This window comes from Rissa tridactyla, chromosome 17 (assembly GCF_028500815.1).
Source record: "Rissa tridactyla isolate bRisTri1 chromosome 17, bRisTri1.patW.cur.20221130, whole genome shotgun sequence".
Classification (NCBI taxonomy): Eukaryota; Metazoa; Chordata; class Aves; order Charadriiformes; family Laridae; genus Rissa; species Rissa tridactyla.
Window position 1 is genome coordinate 6,184,602 of NC_071482.1, and position 19,178 is coordinate 6,203,779.

At 40.4% G+C, this 19,178-nt stretch overlaps 1 protein-coding gene across 19 annotated transcripts in view; it reads left to right on the top strand.

The window, feature by feature from the left end:
* ZBTB44 (zinc finger and BTB domain containing 44) overlaps positions 1 to 19,178 on the top strand; it is a 60,922-nt gene that overhangs the window by 6,774 nt on the left and 34,970 nt on the right. For all 19 annotated transcript variants that reach the window (XM_054223243.1, XM_054223240.1, XM_054223241.1 and 16 more), the window contains exons 2-3: positions 12,013 to 13,082; positions 17,753 to 17,837. In XM_054223243.1, the coding sequence (XP_054079218.1) occupies positions 12,065 to 13,082; positions 17,753 to 17,837 (1,103 nt within the window). In that variant the 5' untranslated portion in view covers positions 12,013 to 12,064. The remainder of the gene's footprint in view (positions 1 to 12,012; positions 13,083 to 17,752; positions 17,838 to 19,178) is intronic.

The following is a 19,178-nucleotide window of genomic DNA, read 5'->3' on the forward strand; positions in this document are numbered from 1 at the left end:
AGTCTTTTTGATGTATATTTTTCATAAGTTTGTGTTGGTATGCTTGCAGAGCTTCTGAAAGTGAAGGCTGAAATGCTATGGGTAGCCATGGTAAAAGAAGAAAAAATAGCTTTCTGGAATTAAACTAGAAGGTTGCTGCCACGTGACAAATGAAAGTAAAGTACTTTGGATATTTTTTGGCAATTTGCAGTACTTAGAAGAATTTAATGTTCAACTTGTATTATTTTTTTTTTGGTGGTGTTCATTTGTACTGCTGTTAGAGACCAAAGACTATAAAATAAAAAATGAGGACTTTTTGTTATGCAGGGTGGGAAATGGTCATGTAATGGCTTGCCTACACTGAGAAATTTGGGAAAAATTTAGCCTGAGTTTGCACAGAGCAAAAACGTAAAGAAGGTATTAACATCACATAAAAATTATGCATGAACACTGTCATGGAAAGAGTGGTTGAATTTGAATGTGTGCCTCAGGGATGCACGCATCTGTCTATTCAGTATAATCTGATTATGTTCTGTGGGGCTTGCCTACATGAGAGTATGAGGACTATGAATTCACTTGTTGCTTTTATTCTAGTAAAAAAAAAAACCAACAAAAAAACCAAAAAAAAAACCCAACAGAGATTTGCCCATGTATTAATGGCACAAGCATCTCTAGCACGCGCTTTCAGAGCAAACCACTGTTGAACTAGCGGACTAATAGTTTGGCCATGTGCTTTTACAGAGCACGGGTGAAACCCAGAAATTGCAGGGCAGTGAATCTGTTGTGTAATATTTCAATACGTCCTATCTAGTGAAGTTTGCACATTAATTTTTATTATGAGAATAAACGTAATTCAGTGTATAACAAGATCTTTTAGCAGTTACTGCTCGTATTGTTAAATGAGCCTCAGTTTTAAGTACTATCTGAAAATTTGCTTTTATGTGTTATATATAACACTAATGCGAGATTCCTACAATGAAAAGTTCAAAGTGCTGGAGGCTGGGGAAAGTGGCATTTATCTAGTTTGCTTATTCAACCATGTGAAAGCTATATTAGGCACATAAAGTTTATCCTTTGCACTGCAGCTTCAAAAAGGCAACAAGTTAAATCTGGGGCCTTTGAAGTAGTGAATGGTAACATTCTGTTCTCTGAAAGAGCAGACTTCAAATGATCACACCAAAAGTTGAAAAACTGTGGTGGCTAGGGAAAACAAGATTGCTGGGGGGAGGGGGGAAGGGGAGAATACAGGTCCCGAAAATGCGTGGAGTTTCTTGCATGTCGTTAGGAATAAACAGTAGCCAGAATATTGTACCTGATTGCATTCCTGAAGCTCTTTGCCCATTCTGTACCAGAATGGTGCAAAGTTACCGTTTTAAATTCTCCCCAGATAAATCTTATTGAAGAGTTCAGCTGTTGCGTGAAACATGGAACTTGTTGGAGCCAGCGAACCTCGGTTATGTAGAAAGGTAGAGAGTCTTTTAAGAAAATGACTTCTCTCATCTTTCTGTCTCTGTAAATGGTTTCAAGAAACATCTTGTCTTCTAGCTCTTGCGTAAAAACACTCAATGGCGTCAGATCAACAGTTTACATATGGCATGCACTACTGTACTGCCCTGATTATTGTAATCTCTTCTTTTAATTAGATCCTGAGATTAGGAGCTGTCTTGCTGATCAGTGCACTTACTGTATGCCCTATCAGTTCTAGCTAGTACATGTTTCTAGCTGAAACACCGTCTGGATAAGTGAGATGCTCTGAAAAGATCTAACCATAGTTTACTTCACAGACATGCTAAGGGGGAGCTGCACAGAGAAGAAAAAACACACCAAAAAACACTTCTTGAGAACCAGGAGGTGAAAATAGATGCTGACAAACATCTGATGAAAAATCAGGTATTACGATAGTCTGGTTGTTCTGTAGGCCTTTCAGTTTGCTGTTCAATTTATTCTAATAGTATGGAGAGATTTCTCCAAAGTCAGTTTTAACTAGTTAGCTTCCAGATTATAGCTCAGGTCCATTACTAGCTCCCTCATATATAATGTCGAGGTTTTAATTTCATACTGTTGGATTTTCTGTGACTTTAGTTCTGTTCCTAGGATTCCAGTTCTCAGTCATCTGTTTAATGTGTTGTGCTGACGATACATCTTAACCTTTTCATCAGCATTTTTTTGAGCCTGTGTCTCTACAGAAACACTCAGAGATCATTGCTAAAACAAGTCCTTGTGGCACTTCACAGGTAAATTCTTTAACCTGTTATTTCAAGTACATGAATTACTTCTTTTCAGCCGGCCTCTTAGCTGCCATTCGTCTATTCATCTCCTTGTTTTCACTAATGACTCTATATGTCATGTTATTCAAACATTTTAATGAAGTTCTCATCATACATGGCATTTCCTTCTCTTCTGAAAAATACATTATCGAGTCAGTTTGACATCAGTTTGACATAGTTTAGCTTCAGTAAACACAGGTGGTGTCCCATTTTCTGTTTATTTTCTTATTTTTCATTCTTCTTTTTTTCAGATAGGTTTCATTTTAGCCAGATTTCTGCAGTTGTGTACAAACACCTATGATCCTGTATCTTTGAGAGATGAGAACATCTCTATATTTTTAAATAATCAGAGCTTCTGCACTAAATATTTGAGAGATGAAATTAACACAGTGTTAATGTTGCCAAGCTTTCTGGCAGGTGTGTACCATAAAATGGGACAATCTTTCAACAGTCCTGCTTCTTTTTCTGGTACACTAGTACCTTTTCCTTGAGAATTAAAATATCATTTTGCATGTTTGTAATCACAGCCCTGTCTAATGGAAACGTTTCTAGATTGACTTCTAATGAAAGGAGTGGTAACATGTTTTACACACCTACAACGTGATCTTTAATCTTCAGGTTTTATCTGGACTAGGAGTTGTAGCTATGCTTTAATCTTCTTGGTCTATTAATCCAGCACACTCAGTGCCTACATACAGAGCTCTCAATCGTCTGTCAGTGGTTCCCAAGCTTTTTTGGCTACAAGCTGTTGTCAGCTCTCAGCTTCTCCCATCAGTCAGAAGGGTCTGCTGTTGACGGTGGCCATTTACAATGCTGTGCAGACTAGCTTTTGTTGCCCAGAAGCCAACGGGACCATTTAGCAGGCCAAATTTTGCTGTGTGTGCCTTGAATTCCAGCTCTGTGACATTTCCACAGTTGTTAATTTCCCGATTTGTCTGTGTATTGGTTATCTGCTATAGAGCTGTCTCATGACAGTTGTGAGTTTGTCAGTGGCAGAGACTGAAACTCTCATTTGTCTCCCGTTTGCCCAAGACATAAGTGGTGTGCAGTTCCTGTAATAGAAATTAAAAGGAAAGGTTTACAGTAGGATTAGATTCCATTGCCAATTTGAGATCGGTCAGAAGAAAGTCTTGCAGGCTGCTTCCTGTAGGCCATATATACAGGATGATAAGGGACAAGAATAAATCTAGAAGTGTCACTTTCACAAGGAAGTGACAAGGCAGAGCTGCACGAGAGTCTGCTGCAAGTGTGTGGCTGCTGGTAAACTTAATGAATGTGGCCTTGGCATCTGTAATCTATTACGGTCAGGCAGATGACTTCTTAATTCTGCCAGATGCAGGGGTTGGAACAGTTCCTTTCTGAGTTCCAGGACATGCTTGGGGCTTTCAAACAGATACAGTCTGCAAAGGACACTCTGGAAGATGTGTTGGCCCACATTGGTAAGTTCAGTGTCTTGTTCTGTTCCATCACTGGTAAGTTTTCGAAAGTTTGTGGAGGCACTATTATTGACAGATCCGACTTCGTCTGGGTGCACGCGTTTCCATCCTCTGCTCTGTGTGGGGCTCTAACGTAGGCTTCTCTTTAGGCTGTAATACTTCTTTCTGTCAGGCTGCACCCAGGCTCTCTTTATCTGATATCTCCTGCCACGCTGTCAGAACATGACTGCTGAATTTTTACATCCGACTTCTTCATTTCCATGCAAATGACTAATCTGGAAAACAAAACAAACATCCCTAAGACATGTTGCGCTTCACGTTATGTGTAGAAACAGCAACTCCTGAAAAATAGTGATGGTTTAATTAATGATTTACAGCTTTTTCTTTGTTATGGACCTCATGGTACAAGAACAACAGCTTTGTGACATGTTTTATGTTGGTTTTAATATTCTAAAATAAAAGTAGTAGATGTTCCCCTCTTTTTCACTGGAGTAGATGTTGCTTTTTTTGTATCCATCAAACATCCTGCTTTTATATGCTGAGGGGTCTTGTAGCATGAGGAGGATTTTGGTCATCTCTCTGTGGGTTGTACACGCTTTTTTAGTTTAGAACCAGTACAACCGAGACGTTTGGAACTAAGCAAATATTTCTGATTTAATCTTGGTCTTTGTTGCTTTAACAGCAGGTATTGTGCTGTTTGTGTTTAATATCCATGGTGTAAAAGAAAAAATAAAATTCTGCAAATCCGAGGAGGAAATAGAAGAGCATGCTAAGGTACTGCCCGTCTTTTGGCGAACAGTCGAAATCGGCTAACAGGAATGTGCAGAAGCGGATTGCAAGAACAGTACCTTTCCCTGTCCTGTCTTGTGGTGGAGATTTGTTAATACGCTGTTACCAGGGTCTCTAACACGATAATTTGGCTTCTCTCACAGGCCCCTTCAGTTCTGTTCAGATCAGCTCTGAGTCAAGACAGCTGCGCTAAGTGGACGTGTTTCTCGCCCCGCGTGCCAGGAGGGCAGTGGCAGTTGAGGGACGGGCTACGGGAGTTTTGAAAGGGTGCTGGCCAGGAGCACGCTCTGTTCAGCCAAAACTTGGGAGGTGTTGAACTTCAAGGTGGTGAATGAGGATGAGAAAACAATTTTGGTGAGCAAGCCCTGGGCTCATCATGACTGAGAGATGAGAGAGCTGAGAATTTTTGTAACTATTTTCAGGAGTTTGCACAGAAATGGGAGCTCTTTCATTAGCCTCATACCTGGTGCATATCAGCTTCCTCACCGCTGAGTAAGCCACATGTTCCAGCGTGTGAAGAGCTGGAGTTTGGTGCATTTAGCAACAGCGTTGGTTTCTGAACAAAGTTTACACCTTTATGCTAATAATAGTTACTAGCGAAAGCCAGAATGGGTGAATTTTTTACTGTCTCTTCTATGGGAATATAGCTCAAGAAGTTAATTAGATTAACTTTTAGAAAAAAAACCAGCAGGAATTAAGGCACAGTTGCCAAAAACAGTATCTGGGTTTTGAATGATAAATTGCAGGGGTGATAAGTGTCTGGGAGCTACGGCATCTCGAAGAGGAAGGGTATCAGCTCCTTCGAAATTCAACGCTCACCTGAAGCTCCAGTCATGCAAACCGGACTAAGATAGCCTGTGCTCCGCTGTGAGGGGAAAGCAGTCCAATGTTAGTGCAAAAATTACACTGTGAACTTTCCCTTAAAATGTGTATGTAAATGTTTTCTAATTTTATCCTTTCAGAAGTGTTCTGTTGCAGCTGACCTACCATCTCAATTTACAATAAAACCATTTTGTAGAATAAATTGCTGTTTTTGGCACCCCACTACTTGTCTCGATGCTTTCACCAGCTCTGAGAATTAAAATGCACCTACCAGATTTGTGTCATGCAAATCCACTTTTCCATCATCTGAGATCTGAGTCGTTCTTTTCCTATCCACGTAAAAGATTAATGTTGTCAATAGCAATGGTGTGTGAATCAGTGCCGTAACTGCGATCTAGGACTTTGCTGTGCCCTCACACATCTTCCTTCTTCTCATGGTGTGTTAAAGCTTTTGCTTTCTGTTATTATAGGGTTTAATTTTGCGGAAACTTAAACGATGTGTTAGAAACAGGTATTGCGTGGACACTCTGGGCCTTCCTTGTTCCTGAGGAATTATTTTGGAAGAGGAGCTGCTGGATGTTTTTTTTTTTTTCCCTTGTCCTTTGCAGATAAATACTCTTCATGGTCTGTCAGAGAACTTAGAGTAAAGGAATAATATGTGCTTTTGCACCTGTGTGCACTGACACTTTTGAAACCTGCTTCCTGAGAGTATTTTAGTCTGCATTTATGAAGTTCAACTCTAGTTCTGAAATGCTCGGACCTTTCTGCAGCAACATCTGGTGGTCTGTACCTAAAATTTAGGAAGATCTGCTTTTGGGAAGTCTCTTTGCCAGGGTTTTTCAAAGGAATAGATGGCTGCTTGTGGAGCAATTTGCCACTGTAGCATCCTTGGAAAGTGCTCTTGAAAAAAAAAAATAAATTAGGTGGTGAACATGGCTTGTGAGTACAAAGAAGCTAATGAATGCTTTTTGTGAGCAACACTAATAATAGACGGAGTCAATGGTCTCAAAAACTCTGGCACGTGAACTTGTCAAAACTGGTGTGCCAAAACCCCAGTTTTTACAAAATAAATGGCCTTATCTTATCACATGCAGTACTTCTAGAGTAAGTAGGAAAAGCACAACAGAATCTTTTATATGTCTTGAACTGTGAAAGAGCATATTACTGCTAACAATAAATAGATGGATAGTAGCATTTTAGGTCTTCAGCTTGCTGTGTGAAATTGCTCTACCATTAAAGCTCCCAAGTGGAGTTCTCTGGAGTTCCTTATCTCACCATCAGTGATTCTTCCCGGGGGGCTGTCCAACATGCAGCTCGAGCCCTAGCCAAGAAAAAAAGCCCCCCACAAACTCCTTAAAACAGCAAATACCTGAAAATTGTCCTCTCCTGTGGAGCTGGGAGAAAAGGGACACAGGAGCAATTTCAGTGTCTTGGGTAGTTCAGTTCAAGCGGTTTGGAGAATAAAAATCTGATTCCCAGACCGAGCGAGCGAGGACCAGGTCGGCCCCAGTACTCAATGCTCTCCTGTTTTTTGCAGGGTATGGTATCACCTCAGCCTCCGTTTATAGACTGCCCATAGCATCTATTTCAGGTTTTAACGTAACGGTGTGCACGAAGTAGCTTACTTAACACTAGCTCCTTTGTGCACTTGCAGTTTGAAGTGTGCTGTCCTAGAGGAAATTGAAGTTCTGAAGCACTGCATGTTTCTCTGCACGGTTCATTTCCCTGGTCCAGTCACCCACTGCAGCTAAAGGTTACAGGTTTGCATTCCACACATTCCAGTACACCAAAGCGAGTACTGCACATTGACGTAATTTTGAGCACAGAAACCTTGTGTTTGCCTTCTCTTTTTTATAAATACTGTCAGGCTTGGCAGTGGTGGGCTGAGTTCAAACTAGGTTTACTGACCTCACTTAAAATACGGTTTTATACAAGGTTTAGAAATTGGTGTTGATTCGTTTGAAAGGGGGAACAGCTTGGCAGCTCCAGCCAGCAGTTTTGTCAAGTGAAGCAAGGCAAGATTTGTAGTGGGAGACAGTACCTTTTATTAGGCCAGCTGGTGTTGGGGGAAACAGATGCATGTTTAGATACACAAGCATTTCAATTCTGAAATAGAAATAGCAAACTTGAAGTTAAGTACACACTAAGAGCAGTTGTTCTAATTCAATTATAAACTTAATTATACTAACCAGTTAGACAGTTTGAGGGAGCAAGAGGTGCTGGTACCTGTGTAGCACAGGGAGATCTTGACAGATATAAGGTGGATTTTTTTTCCTCCTGACTCAGAACAGCCAGTTATTATCTGTTGAAGGAATAGAGATGAGGTGTGTTGTCAAAGTTATGTTATCAGACTAATATTTCTGCTAAGGGTGTAGCTGTACATTGTTCCTGGTTGAGCTGTTTGAGGACTTTTCAGGTCACGGTTTTATCCCCGCAGAAGATTTTTCTGTGCCGGGGTTGCTACGACTGTTTATGGGATGATGCTGTAACCAGTGGCTAAGAAGTAGTCTGGGTTAAAAATAAAATTTCAAGAAAAGATAACAAGTGATCTGATTTACACCATGACCTCCCAGTTGTATGAATGTACCCGGAGGGCTGGCGAGCAGGAGGGTGGGAAATTCCGAAGCTTTATTGGGCACTAAAGCCAACATTGCATTTACGAGTCTGAATTTTGTTGGGTTTAGAACTTTTCAGAAAAGTTTGTGTTTTCACAATATTTTATAAGTGGCTACGAGCCAGGACACAGAGGGTAGAGGTGGGTTGGTAATTTTGTGGTGCTAAAAATTATCCACTTCTGTTGTAAAATGATGTAGCTGAGTGAGAAACTGAAGCTTTATGAGTTTACTTCACTGATTTTTCCAAAGAAAAAAACCAGGATTTTTATAGATACTATGTTTCAAAACCAATTATTTGAGCCGTAAGGTTAGGCAGGAGGGGAAAAAGAAGCTAACTTTTGGATACACTGAAGGAGGCAGGTCACATAAACAATGTTTTCCAATTCTGTTACTTTTTCTTTTCCATTTACACAACATAGTGTACACTTTCACCTTTACTGTTTCTAAGCACAGAAACTTGATGTGTGTTTAATCATTGTCTCAAAAAAAGTGTATGTGAATTGGTAACTGTTGCTAAAACTTGTTTTTCTGTAGCCTTGAAACAGTAAGAATGAGCTAAATTACTTTGAACTACTTAAAGGTCAGGTCTACATTACTGGTTGTAGGATTAAAAAAGAAAAAAACCAAACTAATTTTCAAATGAATTGTACAAAGTCTTTGGTACGGTAGCACGTACCTTCAAACTGCTTTCAGCTAATAGTGGAGACAATTCTCCTCGCCCTGGAAGTCCTGAAGTGCTCACTTCTGAATTCTCACGTTGTCTGGGGATCCACGCTGCGGTGGTGAATCCCCACACATTTCCAGTGCAGGAATGCATGCTGGAAAAAGCATTATCTCGAACTGCAAGTGTCTGCAGCAAAGTTAAATACAGCCCATTAAATATGGGCTGAAATGTCCCGCTGAGAATGTTTTGAAAACTTTGGAAAGTATCTTTAAATGTCACCGTGTTTCTCTTCAACTGTGAAATACTTTAACGCATCGTGGGCCAGGGCATAAACGTGTGCGTGGGGGTTGGGAGGAGAAGCGAGCCACCCTTTCTTTGATACCAACCCCAGACCCTGCTTAGAGAATCACGGATGATTTGTGGCTCAAAGACGAACAAGAGCTTTTCCAACGCCAACCCACTTACCACTTAGTTTATGTGTGCACCGTGAATTCCCCACCTCAAACTCTCCCAAGGTACTGTCTATGCGTAGTTCTAGTTTATGGTTCTTTAACCACTCCTGAATGTAGCACCCCGTACCTTACAGTCTAACAACTGCTGTCGTGGGCTGTCTAACAATCGGTAATAATCAGTAATAAGACGTGACAAAACGTCATTTCAAAATGATGACGATCCAAAGATGTTGGACTTGAGGTGAAGCTGTAGCGTTGCAGCCCTTTACTCTCTTTTCGTCACTGTGACTTAGTGCAGCTATAAAAGTGCCCTATGTCACTGAAAGATTAATAAAGAGAATTGAGCCATTTTATTACGTGGCAGAGCTTTAGCATGCTCATCTTTTCATGTGGAAAATATTTTCATATTGTTTAAATTACCTTCTAAAAATATTTGATGTTTTTACTACCTCATTAACTCTAAAGAACTGATATTGTTCCCGCGCCTCAGCACACCCCTTTTGATTTTTCTGAAAATAGCGTGCATATGCATATGTCCTTTGTCCCCAGTGAAGCCTGTGTCGGAGCCACTTGTTTGAATGGTGGTGTCAGCGCAATGAGGGGGAAGGTCGTTTTACAGAAGTGACTTAACGGAGCAATACCCCACATTCATGGCAGGCACGCTGCTCCTGCAATAAATTTAAATCAGTTTATTGCACATCACTGACTTCCGCTATTTTATTTTAAATTCTGTAACCAGATCAAGGTCGAGGAAGCAAAAGATGAAAGGAGAAGGGGAGAGGAAACCAGAAGAGGGGAGAGGCGGGCAGGAAGGGGGAAGCAGGACAAGGAATGGTTCAGAGCAGGGTTGGAAGGAGTTGAGCAGAATAGAGCTCTCCCACTTAGAGACTGGAGGGATGAACATTACTTATTCGGATGAACAGAGGAAAATGGGTTAGTCTTCTGGGTGTATAAGAATGGGGCGTATTGCTTGCTTAGATTTTTCTCCGTGTTTATGATTATGTATTGGTACTATTTCTAAATACCAGGTATACCATTGATAGTCCTTGCAAATGTATTATTCTTTTTGTAGCCAGTTGCTGAACAGAAGTACTTCTGGACTTCTGATGTGCCAAGGAATTGCTGCAGTAACTGGGAATTCAGAAGGAAGGGTATCCCAAGGCCGTTTTAGAATATGCTGTTACAAGATTTTACTGTAGTGTTTTGGTCTGAGATCAATTAACTATGCTTTTCATTTGATTCATGCTGGAGAACAGTCAGTCTGGGTCTTCAGATGCCTCTTGAGGTCAATATGTTTTCTTTCGCTGAAGGGAGTGTTTTGCTTGTGCTTAACTTCTTCCTCTGCAGGAGTGTGAAATTTCATTTTAAATCCAAATGGCCCTTATAGTTTCACTCAGACTTTATATATATTGTTAAGTGTTAGTTAATCTGTTCTCTCGAATAGATATTTTTCCTCTGTCTGAAAGGGTTTGCAGTATCAGAAGTGAAATCGTAGGAACAAGAAGCCGCCAAGTGCAAATGTCTGTAGAGCAAGGTAGGCTCTGACAGCTGCCGTTCAAATATGTGCTAAGGCTGGTGAGATTTGTGATCAGTTGTTCCAAACTTGCAGTGCTCTTTGTATCTGCGAAGCTCCACATGGGCAATTTGCAAGCGTGGTATGTTTTTGCGTACGTGTAAGGGAAAGGATGATGTGAAGAAGCTGGCTGACTCCAGGAAATAGTCAGATCCAATTATGTTGTTGATGTTTAACCACCAGCTTTACCGAGATGATATTTCTGTATCATGTTAATTGTCTGAGTCATGTGGAACACAGAAGACTTTTCATGGAGGCTTGTGGGGGGGCTTAAGTTAAGCAGGTGAAACATGGTGGCTTATGTTTCCTTGACAATGAAATAATTCAGAAATAATTGGAGCAGAGCCAGGAGCTGATTTTCCTTGTTTGGAGATGCTCCGCTCTCTGCAAGTAGAGGCAGCCTTGGTGGCCGCAGAAGTTCCCCTGCAGGAGCAGAGGATGTCTGGGCACACTGCGCCTAGCTTGGCACAGGGTCTTTCCCCTGCGTATCGCAGAGAGAGTGAATCAGCTTCATCCTCCTCAAATCAGAGGCATTTAGTTTTCAGATGCTGCCGCAAACTTAAAACTTGCGGACAGTGTGCGGCGTAGAGTCCCTGAACTGGTCCCCAGGAAGGCAGTTTTCTATTTTTCAGAAGAAAGAAGTTGCCTTCCTTGTATTATTTATCACATATATAAAATCAATTTGTGTGTATTTGATTTAAACCTAAACTTTCCTTTGAGGTTTATAATCCATTGTGTTTTGGAAGGAATTTTCAATAACTTCTCATCCTAGTCCAAACCCATTTATTAAAAGCAGCTTTAGGCAATCAGTACCTGCACTACAGCAGGCAAGCAGAGCTATTGGCAACTGTTATTTTATGTTTACTAGCTTGAACTCTGAAAATTCGTGCTCTCGTTTCTCTAAAGCTTTTCTGATATTAAATACCTTCTCTGGGAGATCTGCTTGCTCCTGCACGCTCGTAGGTGAACCCAAGCTAATGTCTTTTCCACTTAAAAGAAACATTCGACAAAGTCTGTGAGGTTTAAGAACCGTGAGCAATAGTTTCCTGAGCCCAGAAAATAAAAATACAGGTTTCTTGCATGGATGATAGTTTCAAAAACGCTTTCTTTTTAGTATTACAGACATTTGTTTTTCTCTAAACGGTGTTAGGAATTTGTTTTGAGTGGGCAGTAGCAGAAATGTTGAAGATGGTATTAGTGATAGATTGCAAATAATTTCATCCGCGGCTTTGAAAATTATAAGCAGGTAATTGCATTTCTGTAGAGCTCATTGCACAGTCTGGATCCTAGAAAAACCTGACCCTAGAGGATTCGGCTGAATTTTCTTCATATGGAGTCTTATAATCATGAAGCCACTTTGCTTTTGCTTTCAGGGACATGCTTTCAGAAAATGACAGTTTTCCTCTTTGTTGCAGGATACCTGTGATCTCTCGTATGTGGAAAGAACGCTAGCAGAAAAGTGAAAAAATGGGTGTTAAAACATTCACTCATAATTCCCCTGCTCACAGTCAGGAGATGTTGGGAAAGCTGAACATGCTCCGCAACGATGGACATTTTTGTGATATCACCATCCGCGTCCAGGACAAAATCTTCAGGGCGCACAAGGTGGTTTTGGCGGCCTGCAGCGACTTCTTCCGTTCCAAACTCGTCGGCCAAGCAGAAGATGAGAGCAAGAGCGTGTTAGACCTGCACCATGTGACAGTGACTGGTTTTATACCTCTCCTGGAATATGCTTACACAGCAACGCTATCTATTAATACAGAAAACATTATTGATGTGTTGGCTGCAGCCAGCTACATGCAGATGTTCAGCGTTGCTAGCACGTGCTCAGAATTCATGAAGTCCAGCATTTTATGGAATACGCCCAACAGCCAGCAAGAGAAGGTGCTGGACGCAGGACAGGAGAACAGTGCAAACTGCAATTTTACTTCTCGAGACGGCAGCCTTTCTCCAGTTTCTTCTGAGTGCAGTGTAGTGGAAAGAACCATTCCTGTTTGCCGAGAGTCGCGAAGAAAGCGCAAAAGCTACATCGTTATGTCTCCTGAGAGCCCCCTTAAGTGTAACACACAAACAAGTTCCCCCCAAGTGCTGAATCCTTCAACTTCTTACCCGGAGTCCAGAAATCAGCCCGTGGACTCGTCCTTAGCTTTTCCCTGGACTTTTCCTTTTGGGATTGATCGAAGACTTCAGTCTGAGAAGGTGAAGCAGGCAGAGAACTCTAGGACTTTGGAAATGCCTGGGCCCTCCGAGTCCAACAGAAGAATTGCAGATTACGTGACTTGTGAGAGCACAAAAGCCAGTTCTCCCCTTGTGATCGAAGAAGACGTGCGTGTCAAAGTGGAAAGGCTAAGCGATGAGGAGGTTCACGAGGAAGTATCGCAGCCTGTTAGCGCATCCCAGAGCTCTCTGAGCGATCAACAGACAGTGCCAGGAAGCGAGCAAGTGCAGGAAGATCTCCTGATCAGCCCACAGTCTTCCTCTATAGGTATGACCATTTCTGGGGTTAGATATATGTACAAATTGGCATGTGCGCACTTGTGATTTTACTGGAGGAAATAAGCTTCATGTTTTTTCATCCTTTGCTTTTGTTGAAACTGCCTTTTTTTTTCCTCCTGTTTTATGAAATGTTACATATAAACCCCGATGGGGGGGCAGGACTTGGAGCTCTTTAAATAACTTTGCAGAAGGCAGCTAAGAAAGGTAAGCCTGTTGGTAGACCTCCTTATTCAGGAGAGGTTGATAACCCCTTTTTGCCCCTAGTTGCTTGACTGGGGAAGATAATTCTGTTTTCAGTAGTGTCAAAAGACACGATCTCCGCTGAGCTGCAACACCAAATCTGAAAGACTTGTGGCTGTAGCCACAGAGGGATAGAATGGTACTTTGCATCAGACATAAAATCTTGTATAATCATGACAGAGAGCCTTTGTAAGAGGATTTGCAGTGGTGGAACACTGTCATCTTAATGCCCCAGACGAAAACAAAACCACACAGTCATAATATTGAGAATCTTTCCATGTCTCGGGGATTTGGTTCTCAAGTTGCCTCTTCAAATACTGCCAATTGCAGAGAGAAACCTTTTTTCCATGAAAGACAATTCGAAGCCAGTTTTGGGTTCTTCTAGCAAGCTGTTGTTTATTAATAGCTAATACTTAAAGGTTACTGTAGCAATCCTTTTTTTCCTCTTTGCACAGAATGCATCGAATGGCTTTTAGTACGCCAGAAGATAGGGGGTTTGCAGTATTTCTAGTTTAATTACCAAATTTGTGCCTAAGTCAGCTATTTTGCTTTCAGTTAAGTGGCTTGACCTCGGTGGAGTTTGTTAACTGAAAGATTTTTAATAAAGCCTGTTTTGTTTGAAGACCGTAAGAATGGCAAAGGTAGTGGTCTGCTTCATTCAAATAATGTATACATGAAAGGCTGTTTCAGTTAATTAAATAAATAAATGACAACAAAGTAAATAAATGTAGTCTAGTAGCCTGCATTATTTGTTTTGTTTGGTCAGCATAACACTGTGCCTTCTCTGAAGAAAGTGAGTGTTAGATCAGTCTGACCATTTCAGTATTGCAATATATAATCAATGTCGTTAAACTATTCAGGTAATACTCAGTAAAAAGAAATGAAAATATTTTCCATTTATCCCATCCTTCCAGACTTTATGTTGTTGGTTTTGTTCGTTGGTTTGTATAGCTCATGTGTTGATATTTTAGATTGGTACTGCTTTTTCCAAATGAAAATGTTTTATTTACTGGAGACAAGGCTGTTTACCTTTTCTGAGAAACAGACTTAATATCTTAATATAACTTAATATAACTCTTTGCCAAAACAGTGCATAGATTAAAAACTAAAAGAAACAATTTCTTTGCTGGGTAGTCTCCAGGAAAAATGGTTCTCGTTCAAGAACGGGTTTAGTTTGACTCAGTTTTTGACGCATAGTAGGAACTTTGGAAAGGCCTTGCCGGGGCCACGTGATAAGAGATGCAAATTATTTCATCAATGTAATTGTACCATCACAGACAAAATAGAACGAGTAGAAATAATGGTTAGGGAAAATTATAAATAGCATATCAAGTGAAAGGAGGGGGTTTTACCAACTGTAAATATCATGTTGAAGCAGCTTAAAAGAACAAACCGGGTGTAAACTCTAGATTCCCGGTGAGTAGCATATGATCTATGGAAATTTTCAGAGGACATCTCTTGAGTTAGAAATATCAGAAAAATTGCATACTCAAAAGTGGCTTGAATGAATTGGGACGTGAGAATAGGACTGAATTGTAGAGGAAGAGGTGCCACTGAGTGCTATAAAGTCTCCTTTTCTAAGAGAATCTTAGCGTTAAACAAAAAATACTTCAAAACATATTCCAATGACCAGGCACCTTACTGCATTCTGTTCTTGCTTGAGCCAGTTTCCTCATCGGTGAAGCGATTTCTGTTGACAAGCGACTTTGCACAGCTATCTTCAAAAGTTATCTGTTTAGAAGCCATGTCATGTTTTTGGGAAAGTTTTACATTTTCTTTGTCCTATTCTAGGTTTTGTACCACTGAGGTCCCGTACCTGACCATTTATATGGCATGGGCAGAGGGTCTTAGGCTTTAGTGATTATGTTTAAACTCAAATGTCTATCGTTGAGGATGTTAGTACAGCAAGCTCTTCTTAAAATGGCTACAGAGAGAAGAAAAATGTGCTAGGCCAAAGTCTTCAAAGCACAAATCTGTTCTTTGGCATTGAATATGTTTGAATTAATATTTAGTGGTATTTGCATAACATTGTTAACTATCCTCAGAATAGTTTTTATTCGCATTTTCCCATAAAGAGAAACAGCGCTCTTGCTTTTTAGCACAGTTCACATGTACCTAATATATGATAAGGCACGCTTTGTAGCTAGAAAGCACGTTTTACATCCCAAAGACGTATGTCCTTATGCAATAATATAAGAAGAGTAAATGGAGGCAGCACGATATGTTAAAGTGCAGCTTTCTGCTCCCTGAACATATTTTCCTCCTATAATTGCATATATTTATCTCAGTGTTTTATAGCGCATTTATAAAAGCATTCCTACCTCTCTTCCTGATATTGCAAAAACCTCTTATTCACTCTTTGGGCAATTTCAAGAATTGTTCATTTGCAATTTATTATATTTGGAAGCACTTTATAATACGGAAGGAGACGTGAAGCAGGGCCTTGGTAAATAAGTCATTATGGTTACAACAATAGCTATGTCTGAGAAGATATTTTCATAACTTATTAACACTGTTTCCATTTGAGAGGTGAGGGTATAAAATTAAATCGAAGAGCAATTTGGCTTATTTTTCAGTGGACTTTCGGTTAAGTATTTCAGGAGAACGAAGGATACATCAAAATGGGATTAACTTTTGTAACTTTATAGATTGCGTAGTCGCTGAAGTTCCCAAACATAGTTTGTCAGCTCATAACAAAATTATAAATTTTGATTCTGGTAGTGTTATTTGGAAACTGCTAGAGATGCAAGTTTCTTCCCATCACTGGCCCCATAACATGGGGTCACGTTAAGACAGTAATCTTTCACTTCAGCAAGGATTTTAAGAACACACTGTCCTTTATAGGGACAGCCTTTTTTGGAGACAGTACTCTCATTCCTTTTGACAATAGAAGCACATTTTCTACTTCTCTTCCCATGTCTTTGTTCCTTCTATTTGTTTTTCTGTTTTGTCTGACGTTTGTTGTTGTAGACCTAATGATACTGGATTTTCCTAGTGTGCTTTAGAGAAGAGTTCCCAAATTCAGATTGCTCATGTAGCATCCTCTTAGAAAAGAGAATTATTTTTGCCATAGCAGCAAGAGCAGCTCCTACCACTGTCCTAAGCTGTGCTCTTTCCCAGGCTGTAGGTGTAGAGAGAGAAATGTCCTTCCCCCGTCAGTTGTCATCTCACATGGATTCAGTGGTAGAGACCCAAAGGCTGCTTGGCTGTTCAGAAAAGTTCAAGCTGTGCTTAATATTCCATCTGAACAGAGGGAAAAGGGGGCAAGATGGAATTACCACTTCCAAGTGACTATCGTGCTACTAATCATACATAGGTCATGATTTGGGAGCCCCTGTTTTGGAGAGGAATGACGGCAATTCTGACCCTTCTGAAATTTGGCGGAGTTCAGTCCTTCATTTTTATCATCTCCGGTTGCACCCATAGACTCCACCAGAGGAAAAGGAGGAATGTGAGGAGATCCAGTCTGCTCTCTGCACTCAGCTTAAAGAGGGAACAAAACATGGTTTATCTAAATGGTAACATTTTACCAAACCGGAGGATTTTTTTTTATCACGGGGTATGATTGGCAGGGGGTGTGCACCAGTTCTTAGAATTGTTTTAGTACTGTACTGTCAGCTTCCCTCCCTGTGTTGGTGATATCAGGCCAAAATAACCTTGATTAATATGCCTAAACAAGGATTGAACGCCAAACGCCAAGTGGTGACGAGGGAGACCCATCTGAGCAACAGCCACATCAGGAGAATAAAGTGATAGTTTTGCTTTAATGCTGCATTTACCTTAGATTCTGTTCCTAAAACCCACTTGAGCTACATTTGCTTGACTGTTGGGACACTAACTAAAGCTCTGGAATGGTTTTGTGTATACATTTCTCTTACAAACAGATGTTTGGTCTCTTTTGTGCTGCATTTCTGATTTCTCAGAGGGCTCTTCCTGTCTCAGCATCTTATCAATAAATGAAGGCATTATCAATGAATATATATGTGGAAGATTTGGAACACAAAAGCAGCGTAGCGTAGCAGGATTGAACTCTTTATTGCTCAACAAGTCTTGAAAATTGTTGAAATAGTCCCTTTAGGTGAAGGTAACATTTATGCTTTACAATGTTAGTACTGGATGTGTTTTGACAACTCTGGCTGTATTTAACATAGATTCTTTCCATTTTCTAGGTGTGCCAAATATTTGCCCTTTATTGAGTTGTCCATTTACTGGATACTCTGTGCTGAGAAGAAGGTGATTTGGAACACGTTGCTTCTGGGTTTTCTAAATGATTTTCCCAAGGCAATTTTTGTATCTTATCACCCAGGAAGCAGTGTCTCTCAGAGATTTGGGAAAGCAAGCTCTATATGTATTTACCTGCCTCGCCAACCCTTTTTGAACACTTATTTGCATTAAATTGCCCTTTTTTTCTTTGCCTAGGCTCAATAGATGAGGGGGTTACGGAGGGACTACCCACACTCCAAAGTACCTCTGGCACTAACGCTCATGCAGATGATGATGATCGGTATGTACCAATGTAGTGTGCAAAGTGTTCTGCAGCAAGTGCTGTGCTGTAATTGACCCACCCAGCCTTCATCCCAGAACGTTTAGTTGTTCGTACATCTACTTCTGTGCGTTGATCAAAGTACAATCAGTGCCTGAAGGATCAGATGCTTTAGAAGAATGTAGGTGGTGAAAGTCAGAATTTGCTTACTTGGTGCTTTTCATTTCCTGCCTATTTCCAGGCAACACTGGTGAAGAAAGATAGTCATGGTTTTGCTGTTTCTTCATCACTGCTCTTTATTAATAAATAATAATGAAAAAATCTTTACTGTGAAACAGGTGTGGTAGTTGCATGCATGCTAAAGCTGACATAAAGCCACAAAAGCAACAAAACGAAGAGAGTCTTGGCTTCACGAGACATCACTGTTGCCATAAACCACAGAGCAGGCAGAGCAGCCTTAAATCTTTTCTCCCAAACTTTCTGCCTGTAGCTTCTTACCAAGATGCTGCGTGTCACTTAGTGTAAATATTTAGCGGTCTTTTGCTGCGCTGGGATGCGTGATTTATCAAGGGAATCCCTTATAAGGGAAAGCTGGCAGAGAAGGCAGCACGCAAATGGGTCTGTTTGGCTGAATATGTATCGTAGTTCTGTTAGAGCAAACTGATGTACCTGCAAGTGGCGTACAAGAGTATGCACAACTGGTTTGACTTTTATTCCTTTGCTTTTGTGGTATGTGTCAAGTATGGTGTATAGCTAGCTCTTCCCTTTCTAAGCAAAATTTTTAAAGTATTGACAAGCTGGCTTTTGCATAGTCTTTTGTTAGACAAGTGGATCTGAGGAAGAAGTGTGAACCTTTGGGAGTTGTTCCAGAAACTGTGTCAAGTGAAACTCCCCATAGAGATAACTATCAAGAGCTGCATTTTCATAGCTCATAAAATCTTTCCTGCCATTTCCATCTAAAACCTGTCCCATTGTGGGATTAAATCTGAAGGGAAAATAACCGCCTAGATAAGATTTTTTGTATGACACAGAAGATTTTATCTGTCTGCTAACAAACCCCACCATAAAAATAATACCCAGTACTTCGAGTTCGAATTGATAGTCGGAGCACATGTTGCATTAGAACTAGTCCAGGTTTTTAAAGCTATAATTCTAAAGTCAAGTGGCATACATATTTTCAGCAGTGGATTAAATCAGAAATTTCCTATAAAATTGCAGAGCTTCAGTACAAACTGCATAGAAAATTCCAAATGTATAAAATCCTTTTAACATGCTGAAAATTCGCACTAAAAGATCTGTTCCGTGAAGAGAAGGAAAGAATATTTGCCTTAGTTTATGCCCAAGTTTGAAAATAATTAGTCT